The 19,426-nt window shown below is 36.9% G+C and overlaps 1 protein-coding gene and 1 long non-coding RNA gene across 3 annotated transcripts in view; both read left to right on the top strand.

The window, feature by feature from the left end:
* Positions 1-16,410, top strand: part of LOC117335849 (MAM and LDL-receptor class A domain-containing protein 2-like) — a 42,665-nt gene extending 26,255 nt beyond the window's left edge. Inside the window, 13 exon segments of the mRNA XM_033896094.1 lie at positions 1,647-1,793; positions 2,015-2,356; positions 2,885-3,010; positions 3,641-3,942; positions 4,098-4,302; positions 5,253-5,630; positions 6,002-6,118; positions 11,824-11,893; positions 13,066-13,160; positions 15,133-15,229; positions 15,491-15,551; positions 15,796-15,861; positions 16,209-16,410. Coding sequence (XP_033751985.1) covers positions 1,647-1,793; positions 2,015-2,356; positions 2,885-3,010; positions 3,641-3,942; positions 4,098-4,302; positions 5,253-5,630; positions 6,002-6,118; positions 11,824-11,893; positions 13,066-13,160; positions 15,133-15,229; positions 15,491-15,551; positions 15,796-15,861; positions 16,209-16,265 — 2,063 coding nt within the window. The 3' untranslated portion in view covers positions 16,266-16,410.
* LOC117336865 lies at positions 10,049-11,525 on the top strand. 2 transcript variants are annotated; one of them, XR_004534691.1, is made up of 4 exons: positions 10,049-10,070; positions 10,382-10,507; positions 10,685-10,810; positions 11,118-11,525. It is a non-coding gene; the product is annotated as an uncharacterized LOC117336865 (long non-coding RNA). The 2 variants fall into 2 exon arrangements; XR_004534692.1 differs by having other exon boundaries at positions 11,059-11,525.
* Positions 16,411-19,426: the final 3,016 nt, after the last annotated feature.

The raw sequence follows: 19,426 nt of genomic DNA, 5'->3' as shown, positions 1-19,426 counted from the left end.
GTACTAGTTATATACCTGAGTGAACTGTCCACTTCCTGTGTCTGACTGTTGTGTAGTAGTTATATACCTGAGTGAACTGTCCACTTCCTGTGTCTGACTGTTGTATACTAGTTATATACCAAAGTGAGCTGTCCACTTCCTGTGTCTGACTGTTTTGTACTAGTTATATACCTGAGTGAACTGTCTACTTCCTGTGTCTGACTGTTGTGTAGTAGTTATATACCTGAGTGAACTGTCCACGTCCTGTGTCTGACTGTTGTATACTAGTTATATACCAGAGTGAACTGTCCACGTCCTGTGTCTGACTGTTGTGTACTAGTTATATATCAGAGTAAACTGTCCACTTCCTGTGTCTGACTGTTGTGTAGTAGTTATATACCAGAGTGAACTGTCCACTTCCTGTGTCTGACTGTTGTGTACTAGTTATATACCTGAGTGAAGCTGTCCACTTCCTGTGTCTGACTGTTGTGTAGTAGTTATATACCAGAAGTGAGCTGTCCACTTCCTGTGTCTGACTGTTTGGTAAGAGTGTATATACCTAGAGTAAGCTGTCCACTTCCTGTGTCTGACTGTTTTGGTAAGAGTTATATATCTAGAGTGAAGCTGTCCACTTCCTGTGTCTGACTGTTGTGTACTAGTTATATACCTGAGTGAAGCTGTCCACTTCCTGTGTCTGACTGTTGTATACTAGTTATATACCATGAGTGAAGCTGTCCACTTCCTGTGTCTGACTGTTGTGTAGTAGTTATATACCAGAGTGAACTGTCCTACTTCCTGTGTCTGACTGTTGTGTACTAGTTATATATCAGAGTGAGCTGTCTACTTCCTGTGTCTGACTGTTGTGTACTAGTTATATACCTGAGTGGACTGTCCACTTCCTGTGTCTGACTGTTGTGTACTAGTTATATACCTGAGTGAGCTGTCCACTTCCTGTGTCTGACTGTTGTATACTAGTTATATACCTGAGTGAACTGTCCACTTCCTGTGTCTGACTGTTGTGTACTATATATATCAGAGTGAGCTGTCTACTTCCTGTGTCTGACTGTTGTATACTAGTTATATACCTGAGTGAACTGTCCACTTCCTGTGTCTGACAGTTGTGTACTATATATATATCAGAGTGAGCTGTCTACTTCCTGTGTCTGACTGTTGTGTACTATATATATATCAGAGTGAGCTGTCTACTTCCTGTGTCTGACAGTTGTGTACTATATATATACCAGAGTGAACTGTCTACTTCCTGTGTCTGACTATTGTGTACTATATATATATCAGAGTGAACTGTCTACTTCCTGTGTCTGACTGTTGTGTACTATATATATATCAGAGTGAGCTGTCTACTTCCTGTGTCTGACTGTTGTGTACTAGTTATATACCTGAGTGGACTGTCCACTTCCTAGTGTCTGACTGTTGTAGTACTAGTTATATACCTGAAGTGGACTGTCCACTTCCTGTGTCTGACTGTTGTGTACTAGTATATATATCAGAGTGAACTGTCCACGTCCTGTGTCTGACAGTTGTGTAGTAGTTATATACCAGAGTGAGCTGTCCACTTCCTGTGTCTGACTGTTTTGATATAAGAGTGTATATCTAAGTAAGGTGGTCATTTCCTGTGTCTGAATCTTCCTGATATTTCTTTCTTATAGGTACTGGGTGTACCTTTGAGACAGGATCTGCTTTGTGTGGCTGGAAAAATTCAGAGCAGGACAATGCTGACTGGCATCTACAGACTGGACAAACACCCAGCAAACTGACTGGACCACTTAATGATCATACCACCAATAAATCATCAGGTACATTTCTTATTCTAAACACCATTATATTGTATACAAGTCATGTTCTTAATCAGTTTTCCACTAAACACTGTCTGCAAATACATTTTCCATTGAAGGTCGCTTCCTGTTTGATTATTACATGAAGATGTATGAAATAAAAACCTGTTGAAGGTCATTATCTGTATTTATTGATTACCTGTTGAAGGTCATTACCTGTATTTATCAATTACCTCTTGAAGGTCATTACCTGTATCTGGAGAGTTCTACACCATCTCACCCTGGTGACAAGACCATTTTGGAGAGTTCTGAGTACTATGAATCTGGACCAGCTTGTAACATGACTTTCTGGTATAACATGAAAGGACGAGATATCGGGTCACTGAATGTATTAGTGAAACTCAGTGTGGGCCCAATACAGACCCTTTGGACTAAATCTGGGGATCAGGGCCCTAGTTGGAAGTTGGCTACTGTACCATTGACCAGCTATCACAAGTTTGTCATCATGATCAAAGGTGTTCGTGGTAATGGTTACCTTGGTGATATTGCCATTGACGACATCACCTTTAACAACTGTCAACCCAGTAAGTACATTTAAAAATGCTTGGAATCAAAAAGATAGCATTTCATTGTACCTTTGGTTGCTAGGCTTGCACAGAAGATACCATGGTTATCAGTGTTTTATTCTCTTTAGGTATGGGGTGACCAGAATTTGATTCCATGATTGAATATGAAATGTGATATGGCCTGTGCTCATTACCCTGATAAGATATGAGATGTAGAGAAATAGCATAAAATAATGATGTTTGTTGTATTTTTCCTCTCACATTATGACCCCTCTAGAAAGCCTCAACCAGAGTGATATTCGTCAATTTAAATGTGGCAGTGAGTCATGTAGCTAAAGTGGGTACCTCTGACCTACTTATTAAATTTTGACCTGCATCAAAAAAGTGTCCTGACTAGACTCTACTGTGCATATAATTTCACAATCTGTGGGGGACTTATATAATTGTGTGTGGTTTAGGTACAACTTGTGACTTCCTGTCTTTGTTCATAATAAATACAATTGTTTCTTAGTGTTCTTTTTTCCAAGTACATTGTTCTCTTTCCAGCTGTGGAAGTGAAGACCTGTCCAGATAATCAGTTCCGGTGTCATAGTGGAACACAATGTGTACAACGACGATATCGCTGTGATGAACACACTGACTGTACTGATGGCTCTGATGAGGATAACTGTCGTATGTACATCATTTTATTGTTTATGACTGATGAGGATAACTGTTGTATGTGGATCATTTTATTGTTGATGGCTCTGATGAGGATAACTGTCGTATGTGGATCATTTTATTGTTGATGGCTCTGATGAGGATAACTGTTGTATGTACATCATTTTATTGTTGATGACCGATGAGGATAACTGTCATATGTGGATCATTTTATTGTTGATGGCTCTGATGAGGTTAACTGTCGTATGTCGATCATTTCATTGTTTATGACTGATGAGGATAACTGTATGTGGATCATTTCATTGTTTATGACTGATGAGAATAATTGTCGTATGTGGATCATTTTATTGTTGATGGCTCTGATGAGGATAACTGTTGTATGTACATCATTTTATTGTTGATGACCGATGAGGATAACTGTCATATGTGGATCATTTTATTGTTGATGGCTCTGATGAGGATAACTGTCGTATGTCGATCATTTCATTGTTTATGACTCTCATGAAGATAAGTGTTGTATTGTATGCAGTTAATAACTATATATTTGTACATATTTTTATCTGAAAGTTTGTTAATATATGAAAATATGACCTTCAAATTTTAGAAAAAACTTATATGAATCTGAAACATTTGTATAAATAGGTACAAATTCAGGAGACTGTAACTTTGACCAGCCAAGCCCCATTACATCATGTTTGTGGACTCAGCTACAAGATGATGACTCTGATTGGCTGCAGGGACCTACTGTTTCTGCACATGACATTGGCACTAACATTGACCATCGTAATACAGCCAATGGCAAGTTCATGGTAATGGACAGTGTGACAATGAGACCAGGTGACACAGCACGCCTACAAACACCATTATTCCCAGCCAGTCGTGGTTTGTGTTATGTACGCTTCTGGTACTATATGTACGGCCCTACAAACCTCGGCTCACTCAGGGTACGTCTTACTACAATAATCTTTATTTTGTTGACGAAATTTAAGGGCTGAATTTACTAAGATATGCTGTAAATAATACTCTGATATGGGCCAGAATTTGAAAATGATTCAAGAACAAAATCCTAACTCAGGTGTAATTGTTCTGTTTATTACAGCTTTTCATACAGAATGCTAATGAACAGAATAACCAGCTGTTCTGGTCCATGACTGGTAGTCAAGGTAACCAATGGAAAAATGCCAATGTGTTACTTGGCAGTGGCAAAAACTTCTCAGTGATATTTGAGGCAACTCGTGGAGACGAACCCCAGTCTCAAGTTTTACTAGACGATGTATCCTTCACACCAGAATGTTCTACAGGAAGTAAGTTACTATTAACGATAAAAATAGGCTTTCATTAAGGAGGGTATCTATGGTAACCATTAGGGTCTGTATACAGTGTATCAACACTATTAAGGAGGGTATCTATGGTAACCATTAGGGTCCGTATACAGTGTATCAACACCATTAAGGAGGGTATCTATGGTAACCATTAGGGTCCATATACAGTGTATCAACACCATTAAGGAGGGTATCTATGGTAACTGTTAAGGGCAGTATACAGTGTATCAACACCATTAAGGAGGGTATCTATGGTAACCATTAGGGTCCGTATACAGTGTATCAACACCATTAAGGAGGGTATCTATGGTAACTGTTAAGGGCAGTATACAGTGTATCGATACCATTAAGGAGGGTATCTATAGTAACTGTTAAGCGCATTATACAGTGTATCAACACCATTAAGGAGGGTATCTATGGTAACCATTAGGGTCCGTATACAGTGTATCAATACTATTAAGGAGGGTATCTATGGTAACCATTAGGGTCCGTATACAGTGTATCAATACCATTAAGGAGGGTATCTATGGTAACCATTAGGGTCCATATACAGTGTATCAACACCATTAAGGAGGGTATCTATCGTAACCGTTAAGGCCATTTAACTGTGTATCAACACCATTATACCCTACCTTAACATTGTTGGCTAGGATCTTTTGTTAATCTAGGTTGAAGGCTTCTGTTAGAAAGTTTGGCAGAATTTGTGATGCTTTAACAAATATGGCTTTCTTTTCTCCTGGCAATTTTCTGTGTTTATAGATCCATTTCCTTCAAAGTGGGTGTTTTGGCTTACATATGTTTTACAAGCGTACTGCTACTAATATTATGCTTGATAATAAATTTGTAGGTGTCAATGTCCTCTTTAGTATTGTTACATGTTCTGACCATCAGAAACCCCTTTAAGATACTTAATTGAGCTTTAATATCAACAGAAGCTGGTGTAATACCCACTGGACCTGCATGTGATGTCAACTCCTTCATGTGTGCTCCTGTCCATCAGTGCTACCCAAATTCATGGCGCTGTGATGGTGTTGTTGACTGCCCTGACAGGTCAGATGAGCCATCCTTTTGTCCTACAAGCCCAGCTCCATCAGGAAGCACTCCCAAACATGCGGGCCCCATAGTGACAACTCCGACGCCGGCCCCCAAAACCTTGCCTTCCTCTACACACAAACCCAGTACACATCCACCCATCACCAGTTCCTGTACAGACACGCAGAAATCATGCAATGATGGCAAGTGTATCAACAAACTGTACTTCTGTGATGGTGTTGCAGACTGTTCTGATGCCTCCGACGAAATAGGCTGTTGTAAGTACTCATCAGAACAGGATATTTACCAACATTAAAATTTTAAGCCCAAATTTATGTCTACTCATTCAAACATATCCCAACATTGAATTATATTTGCTTATCTATGATGTGATGTATTTTGGCATAGTGTCGTAGTCTGGCTGAATAGGTGGGTGGGATTAAATCGGTTTGTCCTCATGGTTTATTTTCCTGTTGGGAGGCCATGACAATATTAAGATGCTTTTGAGGCAATAAGGGAGTAGTGGCTAGTCATAAAACCTGTGTCTTTCAGATTTTTGAACTATAGCCTTCGATGGAAGAAAGTGACAGTTATTGTATGAAAATCAAAACCGCTCCATGAAATTGAAGAAAATATTGTATTCTTGCAGTGACATGCCATAAGGGCTATTATTACTGTCTGAAACAACGCCAGTGCATCAACAGTACACGTTGTGACTCTATCGATGACTGTGGTGACATGACTGATGAGAGTATCTGTGGAACAGGTAGGTACACCCAGACACTATTCTTGTTTTAATTAACGACTGATGAATCTGTGGAACAGGTAGGTACACCCAGACACTATTCTTGTTTTAATTAACGACTGATGAGAGTATCTGTTGAACAGGTAGGTACACCCAGACACTATTCTTGTTTTAATTAGCGACTGATGAATCTGTGGAACAGGTAGGTACACCCAGACACTATTCTTGTTTTAATTAGCGACTGATGAATCTGTAGAACAGGTAGGTACACCCAGACACTATTCTTGTTTTAATTAACGACTGATGAGAGTATCTGTGGAACAGGTAGGTACACCCAGACACTATTCTTGTTTTAATTAACGACTGATGAGAGTATCTGTAGAACAGGTAGGTACACCCAGACACTATTCTTGTTTTAATTAGCGACTGATGAATCTGTAGAACAGGTAGGTACACCCAGACACTATTCTTGTTTTAATTAACGACTGATGAGAGTATCTGTTGAACAGGTAGGTACACCCAGCCTCTATTCTTGTTTTAATTAACGACTGATGAGAGTATCTGTTGAACAGGTAGTTACACCCAGACACTATTCTTGTTTTAATTAACGACTGATGAGAGTATCTGTTGAACAGGTAGGTACACCCAGACACTATTCTTGTTTTAATTAGCGACTGATGAGAGTATCTGTGGAACAGGTAGGTACACCCAGACACTATTCTTGTTTTAATTAACGACTGATGAATCTGTGGAACAGGTAGGTACACCCAGACACTATTCTTGTTTTAATTAACGACTGATGAGAGTATCTGTGGAACAGGTAGGTACACCCAGACACTATTCTTGTTTTAATTAGCGACTGATGAATCTGTAGAACAGGTAGGTACACCCAGACACTATTCTTGTTTTAATTAACGACTGATGAGAGTATCTGTTGAACAGGTAGGTACACCCAGACACTATTCTTGTTTTAATTAACGACTGATGAGAGTATCTGTGGAACAGGTAGGTACACCCAGACACTATTCTTGTTTTAATTAACGACTGATGAATCTGTGGAACAGGTAGGTACACCCAGACACTATTCTTGTTTTAATTAACGACTGATGAGAGTATCTGTTGAACAGGTAGGTACACCCAGACACTATTCTTGTTTTAATTAACGACTGATGAGAGTATCTGTTGAACAGGTAGGTACACCCAGACACTATTCTTGTTTTAATTAGCGACTGATGAATCTGTGGAACAGGTAGTTACACCCAGCCTCTATTCTTGTTTTAATTAACGACTGATGAGAGTATCTGTTGAACAGGTAGGTACACCCAGACACTAATCTTGTTTTAATTAACGACTGATGAGAGTATCTGTTGAACAGGTAGGTACACCCAGACACTATTCTTGTTTTAATTAACGACTGATGAATCTGTGGAACAGGTAGGTACACCCAGACACTATTCTTGTTTTAATTAGCGACTGATGAGATTATCTGTGGAACAGGTAGGTACACCCAGACACTATTCTTGTTTTAATTAACGACTGATGAGAGTATCTGTGGAACAGGTAGGTACACCCAGACACTATTCTTGTTTTAATTAACGACTGATGAATCTGTGGAACAGGTAGGTTCACCCAGACACTATTCTTGTTTTAATTAGCGACTGATGAGAGTATCTGTAGAACAGGTAGGTACACCCAGACACTATTCTTGTTTTAATTAGCGACTGATGAATCTGTGGAACAGGTAGGTTCACCCAGACACTATTCTTGTTTTAATTAGCGACTGATGAGAGTATCTGTTGAACAGGTAGGTACACCCAGACACTATTCTTGTTTTAATTAACGACTGATGAGAGTATCTGTTGAACAGGTAGGTACACCCAGACACTATTCTTGTTTTAATTAGCGACTGATGAATCTGTGGAACAGGTAGGTACACCCAGACACTATTCTTGTTTTAATTAGCGACTGATGAGAGTATCTGTAGAACAGGTAGGTACACCCAGACACTATTCTTGTTTTAATTAGCGACTGATGAATCTGTGGAACAGGTAGGTACACCCAGACACTATTCTTGTTTTAATTAACGACTGATGAGAGTATCTGTTGAACAGGTAGGTACACCCAGACACTATTCTTGTTTTAATTAGCGACTGATGAGAGTATCTGTTGAACAGGTAGGTACACCCAGACACTATTCTTGTTTTAATTAACGACTGATGAATCTGTAGAACAGGTAGGTACACCCAGACACTATTCTTGTTTTAATTAACGACTGATGAGAGTATCTGTTGAACAGGTAGGTACACCCAGACACTATTCTTGTTTTAATTAGCGACTGATGAGAGTATCTGTTGAACAGGTAGGTACACCCAGACACTATTCTTGTTTTAATTAACGACTGATGAATCTGTAGAACAGGTAGGTACACCCAGACACTATTCTTGTTTTAATTAACGACTGATGAATCTGTAGAACAGGTAGGTACACCCAGACACTATTCTTGTTTTAATTAACGACTGATGAATCTGTAGAACAGGTAGGTACACCCAGACACTATTCTTGTTTTAATTAACGACTGATGAGAGTATCTGTAGAACAGGTAGGTACACCCAGACACTATTCTTGTTTTAATTAGCGACTGATGAGAGTATCTGTGGAACAGGTAGGTACACCCAGACACTATTCTTGTTTTAATTAACGACTGATGAGAGTATCTGTTGAACAGGTAGGTACACCCAGACACTATTCTTGTTTTAATTAACGACTGATGAGAGTATCTGTAGAACAGGTAGGTACACCCAGACACTATTCTTGTTTTAATTAACGACTGATGAGAGTATCTGTTGAACAGGTAGGTACACCCAGACACTATTCTTGTTTTAATTAGCGACTGATGAGAGTATCTGTGGAACAGGTAGTTACACCCAGCCTCTATTCTTGTTTTAATTAACGACTGATGAGAGTATCTGTAGAACAGGTAGGTACACCCAGACACTATTCTTGTTTTAATTAACGACTGATGAGAGTATCTGTTGAACAGGTAGGTACACCCAGACACTATTCTTGTTTTAATTAACGACTGATGAGAGTATCTGTTGAACAGGTAGGTACACCCAGACACTATTCTTGTTTTAATTAGCGACTGATGAATCTGTGGAACAGGTAGGTACACCCAGACACTATTCTTGTTTTAATTAGCGACTGATGAGAGTATCTGTGGAACAGGTAGGTACACCCAGACACTATTCTTGTTTTAATTAACGACTGATGAGAGTATCTGTGGAACAGGTAGGTACACCCAGACACTATTCTTGTTTTAATTAGCGACTGATGAGAGTATCTGTTGAACAGGTAGTTACACCCAGACACTATTCTTGTTTTAATTAACGACTGATGAGAGTATCTGTGGAACAGGTAGGTACACCCAGACACTATTCTTGTTTTAATTAACGACTGATGAATCTGTAGAACAGGTAGGTACACCCAGACACTATTCTTGTTTTAATTAACGACTGATGAGAGTATCTGTGGAACAGGTAGGTACACCCAGACACTATTCTTGTTTTAATTAGCGACTGATGAGAGTATCTGTTGAACAGGTAGTTACACCCAGACACTATTCTTGTTTTAATTAACGACTGATGAGAGTATCTGTGGAACAGGTAGGTACACCCAGACACTATTCTTGTTTTAATTAACGACTGATGAATCTGTGGAACAGGTAGGTACACCCAGACACTATTCTTGTTTTAATTAGCGACTGATGAGAGTATCTGTGGAACAGGTAGGTACACCCAGACACTATTCTTGTTTTAATTAGCGACTGATGAGAGTATCTGTTGAACAGGTAGGTACACCCAGACACTATTCTTGTTTTAATTAACGACTGATGAGATTATCTGTGGAACAGGTAGGTACACCCAGACACTATTCTTGTTTTAATTAACGACTGATGAGAGTATCTGTTGAACAGGTAGGTACACCCAGACACTATTCTTGTTTTAATTAACGACTGATGAGAGTATCTGTTGAACAGGTAGGTACACCCAGACACTATTCTTGTTTTAATTAGCGACTGATGAGAGTATCTGTGGAACAGGTAGGTACACCCAGACACTATTCTTGTTTTAATTAACGACTGATGAGATTATCTGTGGAACAGGTAGGTACACCCAGACACTATTCTTGTTTTAATTAACGACTGATGAGAGTATCTGTTGAACAGGTAGGTACACCCAGACACTATTCTTGTTTTAATTAGCGACTGATGAATCTGTAGAACAGGTAGGTACACCCAGACACTATTCTTGTTTTAATTAACGACTGATGAGAGTATCTGTTGAACAGGTAGGTACACCCAGACACTATTCTTGTTTTAATTAACGACTGATGAGAGTATCTGTGGAACAGGTAGGTACACCCAGACACTATTCTTGTTTTAATTAGCGACTGATGAATCTGTAGAACAGGTAGGTACACCCAGACACTATTCTTGTTTTAATTAACGACTGATGAATCTGTAGAACAGGTAGGTACACCCAGACACTATTCTTGTTTTAATTAACGACTGATGAATCTGTGGAACAGGTAGGTACACCCAGACACTATTCTTGTTTTAATTAACGACTGATGAGAGTATCTGTAGAACAGGTAGGTACACCCAGACACTATTCTTGTTTTAATTAACGACTGATGAGAGTATCTGTTGAACAGGTAGTTACACCCAGACACTATTCTTGTTTTAATTAACGACTGATGAGAGTATCTGTAGAACAGGTAGGTACACCCAGACACTATTCTTGTTTTAATTAACGACTGATGAGAGTATCTGTTGAACAGGTAGTTACACCCAGACACTATTCTTGTTTTAATTAACGACTGATGAGAGTATCTGTTGAACAGGTAGGTACACCCAGACACTATTCTTGTTTTAATTAACGACTGATGAATCTGTAGAACAGGTAGGTACACCCAGACACTATTCTTGTTTTAATTAGCGACTGATGAATCTGTAGAACAGGTAGGTACACCCAGACACTATTCTTGTTTTAATTAACGACTGATGAGAGTATCTGTTGAACAGGTAGGTACACCCAGACACTATTCTTGTTTTAATTAACGACTGATGAGAGTATCTGTTGAACAGGTAGGTACACCCAGACACTATTCTTGTTTTAATTAACGACTGATGAGAGTATCTGTTGAACAGGTAGGTACACCCAGACACTATTCTTGTTTTAATTAACGACTGATGAGAGTATCTGTAGAACAGGTAGGTACACCCAGACACTATTCTTGTTTTAATTAACGACTGATGAATCTGTGGAACAGGAAGGTACACCCAGACACTATTCTTGTTTTAATTAACGTTAATCTCTTGTTCTTTGGCGTTATATATTCATGTTGAGGCTCCTGTTAATATTAAATTAGCCAACACTACAAACTGGACCAGAACAAAGCCAACACTGGTTTACACAGAATACATTTACTGGTGTTTACAGAAGGCAGAGGACTTTGAAAGTTCATATTAATTGCTATTCACATGAAATATGTCATCGATAGATGAATTGTACTGCTCTAAAACAGCTCTTATATTGATTGAAATCTTGTTCAGAGCTTTTAAGATCAAACAGGCATATATTGTGCTTTGAATAAAGACTGTCTTCAAAATTTGATTTTAGCAATAAAAAGCAATTGTGAAATATATATGTATATGTTAATTTCAGCTTGCCCACCCAATTTTTGCCAAAATAATGGAGTTTGTAATGCTGCAAAAACCAAAGTACCAGGATGCAGGTAAACAGTGTTTACTGTTCATATACATTGAACCATTTTACTGTTCATATACATTGAACCATTTTACTGTTTATATACATTGAACCATTTTACTGTTTATATACATTGAACAATTTTACTGTTTATATACATTGAACCATTTTATTGTTCATTAAATTTAATCCATTTTACTGTTCATTAAGTTTAATCCATTTGATATATTGATATTTTAATGTTCATTAAGTTAATCCATTTCAGTATTTATATTTACATTGATCCATTTTACTGTTTATATACATAGAACTATTTTACTGTTCATATTGAGACTTTTCATTGGTTGAAATTGAGAAATTGGTTGATTTGAGAATTGGTATAGACGGAATTTTTGATGATGACAAATATAATGGAACCATTTTTTTTTTTTATAAATCTTGTGTTTAGATCTGTTTCTCGAAAAGGATAAGTTTAACTTTAATCAAACTTGGTATATAGTTAGATCATATGGTGGCCATCTCAACACAACCTTGATTTACAAATATCATCCAGAATTTATGATCCAGAGACCCCATGGAAATAAGGGATGTTGGGAATCTGGTGATTTATGTTATAGGCTCAGTTCCTCAAAAAGTGTCATTGTTTTTCATCCAAACTGGTTGGAATGTAGTTTAAATGTAGTTTGGTCATCTCAACACTCCCTGCAGATTACATGATTTATATTGTTTCGATATATTTTTGGGTTAAAATCTTTAGATTTTGCAAAATTGATATGAAATCTTTATTGCTTCTCTAATTCGTTTACAGATTAGTTAATAGCAAAATTGGAATAACTTATTATCATATATTGGATATTTTTCAAGCCATTTTTCAGAAAGAGTGATTTTTGGGGTAAAACTTGACGGATTGAGGTTAATTTTGAGAATTAGTGATTTTGCAAAATTTTATATTTACTTTGCATTGCATCAATATTTGCCCATCTGTAATGTATAAAGGGTGCTTCCAGACTATTATATGAGGTTTTTGGGTTGTTTTAGTGAATTTTGCTTGAACATCTATACTGACAATGAGGAATAGGCAACACATAAAATTATGTGTAACTCTTGTTTTTAAAACAGTTACATGATAAGCTACGCTATCTGCGGTATTTGTACTTGATGACAATACTAGTTAAGCATCTCTGTTCGATCTGTTTACAGCTGTACTGGTAATTTCTACGGTGACAGATGTCAATATGTCAGCAAGGGATCCACAGCATCTCATACACAGAACCGGTCTAACAGCAAATCATCCAGTAAGTTAATTAACTCGGTACATCTCATACACAGAACTGGTCTAACAGCAAATCATCCAGTAAGTTAATTAACTCGGTACATCTCATACACAGAACCGGTCTAACAGCAAATCATCCAGTAAGTTAATTAACTCAGTACATCTCATACACAGAACCGGTCTAACAGCAAATCATCCAGTAAGTTAATTAACTCGGTACATCTCATACACAGAACCGGTCTAACAGCAAATCATCCAGTAAGTAAATTAACTCGGTACATCTCATACACACAACCGGTCTAACAGCAAATCATCCAGTAAGTTAATTAACTCGGTACATCTCATACACACAACCGGTCTAACAGCAAATCATCCAGTAAGTTAATTAACTCGGTACATCTCATACACACAACCGGTCTAACAGCAAATCATCCAGTAAGTTAATTAACTCGGTACATCTCATACACACAACCGGTCTAACTGCAAATCATCCAGTAAGTTAATTAACTCGGTACATCTCATACACACAACCGGTCTAACAGCAAATCATCCAGTAAGTTAATTAACTCGGTACATCTCATACACACAACCGGTCTAACAGCAAATCATCCAGTAAGTTAATTAACTCGGTACATCTCATACACACAACCGGTCTAACAGCAAATCATCCACTAAGTTAATTAACTCGGTACATCTCATACACAGAACCGGTCTAACAGCAAATCTTTAAGTAAGTTAATTAACTCGGTACATCTCATACACAGAACCGGTCTAACAGCAAATCATCCAGTAAGTTAATTAACTCGGTACATCTCAACACAGAACCGGTCTTACAGCAAATCATCCAGTAAGTTAATTAACTCGGTACATCTCATACACACAACCGGTCTAACAGCAAATCATCCAGTAAGTTAATTAACTCGGTACATCTCATACACACAACCGGTCTAAAAGCAAATCATCCAGTAAGTTAATTAACTCGGTACATCTCATACACAGAACAGGTCTAACAGCAAATCATCCAGTAAGTTAATTAACTCGGTACATCTCGTACACACAACCGGTCTAACAGCAAATCATCCAGTAAGTTAATTAACTCGGTACATCTCATACACAGAACAGGTCTAACAGCAAATCATCAAGTAAGTTAATTAACTCGGTACATCCTTCGCTATTGCCCTTTCTCAGAGACAGGATCCCAAACATGTGCTTAGCTCATCTTGACAATGTACATGTCATTAAACAAACTATTAGAAAATGAAAGCTAGTTTGCTGAAATGAAACTGTATTGTGATTATTACCAGACTTTCTTCATAAGCCTTTAATTTAGGGTTCCCACATTGTTAAATCAGTTATCTTGTTTTGCTTGTTTTGTTTTATTAAGCATGAATGAATGAATGACTGAAATATGGATTAAAAACAACCCCGACCACTCTACCCCCTTTAACCTTTATAATGGTGTTTGCTTGTGTTGAGTTTCTTAAGAGTAGCACTTTCCGATTGACAAGAAGAAATATTATCACCTTGCTATGCTGTGTCCTCCCTTTCATTAGCTAATATATAATGCATAAACCTATTCAAGCAGATAAGATAAAATCTTTCACTTCCATTAGTTAGAAGACAAAGCTATTTAACCAAAGGCAAATTGAATATGATATGTTAACGGGTAATAAGTATATAAATATTTGAAGCCTGTTTACAAGACCGTTAATCAACCGTAAAATACGAGTGAATGATTACCAAGATAAACATATGACCAGGATAACAGTAGGTTCATTAGGGTTAGCCCTAACCCTGTTAATACCTAACTGATTCAAGCATTCAGTGATATTTTCCCTGCTGTTTGTGAGTTACTGAACACAAAACAATATGCATCACCAAATAATTATTTCTGTGGTAATTAATACAACATTAAACCCGTAGTGTGGTATAGATTGGTGACTTTATGAAGAATGAGTAAAATTTCTCACTAACTGAAATATTTGTGTTTACAGGTAAAGTTGGTATTGGACTGGGAGTTACAGCGGCAGTACTAGTAGTGGTGGCAGCAGTCTTAGGGGCCTACTTTTTCAGAAAGAGGCGTAATGCAAGGTATCACAACTCATATGGTTGTCCATATTTCAACAGTTATCTCACACTTAACAGTTTATTGTGAACAGAATCATATGTATCAATGAAATATATCGTTTCACTAGTAAAACAGTTATAAACCATAATGAATGAATTGTAAAATATATCGTATCACTTGTAAAACAATTATAAACTGTAATGTTGTTGCTTAATTGTGGGGAAAATTTAATACAAGATGTCAATTTAGTGTTGCTGTATAATGTGAAATTTGATATTCAACAGAATGGCACTGCCTGGCATAGTGAATCAGATCTATGAGGAATCGTCCAATGACATGAATGACGTAAGTAGGACCAAAGGATAATTTATGGTTGAGTTATCCTCTCATCACTGTTCACATCTACACTCACATTTCACGGGTCATAATTGGTACATCATATTCCTGGTGTCAAAGGAACTAAACAGTTCTCCCATTTACAAGGCCTATGACAAAATAAATTACTTTAAACATCAACCTTAATTCTAAGTTCGGTTAACAGTTACTTGGTTTTGCTTTCATTCAAACGTAATGATTTCTATCTTTCCAGTTTTCAATGAACGATGTAGAGCCATCTTTTAATGATAATACCTTCGGAGGAAAATATGGAACACAGGTATGTATTATTTACAGTCAAAGGCATTCATTTATCACATGTATGTGATAGATTCAGTAATTCTAATAAAATCTGCTGCACTGAGTATAAAACATAAAAAAATTGTCTTCAAATTTATTAGGCATTGTGAAGTTTAACATAACCTTGTATAGGTATAAATATTTCTGTAAAATTGTAGTTAGTAAGGCTTGATCACTTCAGCCCCAAAAGTATGGCGCCTGGCCATATTCTAATGCTGAATTTGAGGTATCATTATTTATGTAACACAGTTATTGAGGTGGAAGCTGGTGTTGTTATATTACTATAATGTGGATAATTTCATGTAATCAAACATTTTGATATTGTAGAGAATGTCCATGGATGGAGGAGCATCGATAGAAAACCCACTGTACCAGGACGCCTAATGACGGATATCGCTTATATCAGGCTGTGAATTTGAAATACGTGATTTTCTTACATTAAATTTATTATCAATGTCAATTCAAGAAAGTTGTTATTTTGTTATATAGTTTTAATTTGAATCTTATGAATAAAATGCTATTAATGAAGTTTGTTGATTTTATGTTATAATGACAATTTATACAGAGGAGAGTACCTTTTAATTTTAACTAGATTGGATAGCTGGACAATGGAATAATAACAAGATGTAGAATTTCAGCTTGTCTGTGTTGTAACTTAACAAATAATAATTTTAGTTATTTTCACTAACATAGTTACTGCAAGTTTGAACAACTTTATACAAAAACTCCTGTGGGAGGTTTTCTGTGGTCAAAAAACTGAACAATGCATGGAATGGAACAATAGAATAACAATATAAAAGTGGCTGTTAATTCTAACCCCAACCTTTGAATAAATTATTAGTGCTGTAATGTTGACTAGATAGAATATCTGGACAGAAACAAATCTGTTTTATGGAATTGTTTGGTAATATTTGTTGGGTGCTGAGCAAAAGTTCTTTCAATTTATAAGAAGGACATCTTATGACCTGTTTGGTGACATAATGCTGACAGAGTTAAACATGTTCAGTTATAGTCAGTAAATCGGAAGTGTGTAAATACTTATGCCATTTTATTCTTAACCTTAACCTTAAATCTTGTAGAACAAAAAGTTAGCCCCAGACATTATCAAGCAATAATACAATTACATGACCTCTTTAAAATGAATACTTTTTTTTTATTTATGACCATTTAAAACTTTTTAATACATGACGTCCTGGCGGCCATATCGGATTTTGGACCGACTCCATGACAACAAGATTTATTCAGTACCATCTCATAGTTATTTTGTCAAAGTTTATGCTGAATCCCACTAGTGGAATTTGAGAAGAAGTTTAAAATGTGAGTTGTCGGGATACCCAAAGGATCAAAAGAAATATTCAAAATGGCGTACTGCGTTAACAGCAAACGTTACCGAAAAACGTTAGACATCAAAATCATCAGAATGACATACCACATCGTTGTGTGAAAGAATTTGTCAACAATGTTGACAAATGGCAATTTTTTAAAAATAGAAAACTCGACCCCTTAGCGAGCTTTTTTATTTGACCTCTGGCCTTAAAGAATATTTAACCTAGCCTTAGCCGTTATCTACAATAATACAACTACATGACCTCTTTTTGTAGGTGTTACGTCATGGCGGCCATCTTGGATTCTTTTGCTTCTTAATGATATATTTCCTGACACCTTATGCCATACAATATTATAAAAATGTCATTGACATCACCCTTACCATTTTGAAGCAGTTGTTGTCACAAAATCAAGTTCAGAATAATTATAATGAGAAGAACAGAACCAAAACAATAGGTCTTTTCAAAATTTGGTGTAACCCTAACCCTAACCCTAACCCTAACCAACATTTGGTGTAGCCCTAGCCCTAACCAACATTTGGTGTAGCCCTATTGAGCAAAAGTCTAATTAAATAAAATATTAGACAATCATCACCGATAGATATGAAATATCTCTACAAACTGTCCGATATTCATGCTAAAAATCAGATTTTGTTAATAAATATTGATACGGAATATCGGTATTCTGTCGTTTCATTTGTTGATTTAGTAAAAAAAAAAAACCAGTAGAAGCATACTAAAAAGGAGATCAAAAGAGGGTTAACATAGAATGCTTCATCAAACAATGGTATTATCCTGGTTCCAAAGATTTGCATGTATTTTCTGGACAGGTTGCAAAATTTCTTGTTATTCTGCTTTTTAAGAACACTTTCTAATGACTTGAAATTAATGTCAGCTTCACAATATCTTACCTGTGGTCAGTCTGTTTAAACCAACTAGATATATCGGGAATCCGGAAGTGAGGGCTTCGTGGATGACACGAAGAATATTGTCTGTTTTGGTCGCGATGCCATTGCTTCTTAGTCATATACTAACACACCATGCTGTTCGGCCAATACAGAGCAAAGTGACACAACAAGGGAAACGTTGGCGTTTGTAATTAGATCTATCAAGATTTTCCACAAATTGAATATCGTATGTTTATTTACATACGATATGCAATCGAGGGTATAGAGAAGACGTTTTTGTGGAAGTAATGTTTGTTAAACGTTTGGAAAGTTAAACTTATTTTTATCTGTGGAATACATACAGAAAAGCAAATGTGAGCAATCTATATTCTGAGATAAAGTTCTAATGGACATGCAGCACTGTATTGGGATATAGAAACACGGTGTTAAATAAACTATGGGGATATAGAAACACGGGGTGTTAAATAAACTGTATGGGATATAGAAACATAGGGTGTTAAATAAACTGTATGGGGGATATAGAAACACGGGGTGTTAAATAAACTGTATGGGGGATATAGAAACACGGGGTGTTAAATAAACTGTATGGGGGATATAGAAACACGGGGTGTTAAATAAACTGTATGGAGATATAGAAACACGTGGTGTTAACTAAACTGTATGGGGATATAGAAACACGGGGTGTTAAATAAACTGTATGGAGATATAGAAACACGGGGTGTTAAATAAACTGTATTGGGGATATAGAAACACGGTGTTAAATAAACTGTATGGGGGATATAGAAACACGGGGTGTTAAATAAACTGTATGGGGGATATAGAAACACGGGGTGTTAACTAAATTATATGGGGGATATAGAAACACGGGGTGTTAAATAAACTGTATGGGGATATAGAAACACGGGGTGTTAACTAAATTATATGGGGGATATAGAAACACAGTGTGTTAAATAAACTGTATGGGGGTTATAGAAACATAGGGTGTTAAATAAACTGTATGGGGATATAGAAACACGGGGTGTTAAATAAACTGTATGGGGATATAGAAACACGGGGTGTTAAATAAACTGTATGGGGGATATAGAAACACGGGGTGTTAAATAAACTGTATGGGGATATAGAAACACGGGGTGTTAAATAAACTGTATTGGGGATATAGAAACAGAATAACAACTAAACTGTATGGATAAATATAGAAAAAACTGGGTGTTAACTAAACTGTATGGAAAAAAGTGTACACTGGGTTTAACGAAACTTTAACGGGAAATATAGAAAGGTAGGGTGTTAATTAAACAACTCACTTTTACAGATA

The sequence above is a fragment of the Pecten maximus genome, chromosome 10, assembly GCF_902652985.1.
Source record: "Pecten maximus chromosome 10, xPecMax1.1, whole genome shotgun sequence".
Classification (NCBI taxonomy): Eukaryota; Metazoa; Mollusca; class Bivalvia; order Pectinida; family Pectinidae; genus Pecten; species Pecten maximus.
The sequence above is the reverse complement of the archived record's forward strand: the minus strand, read 5'-3'. Positions and strand labels throughout refer to the sequence as shown.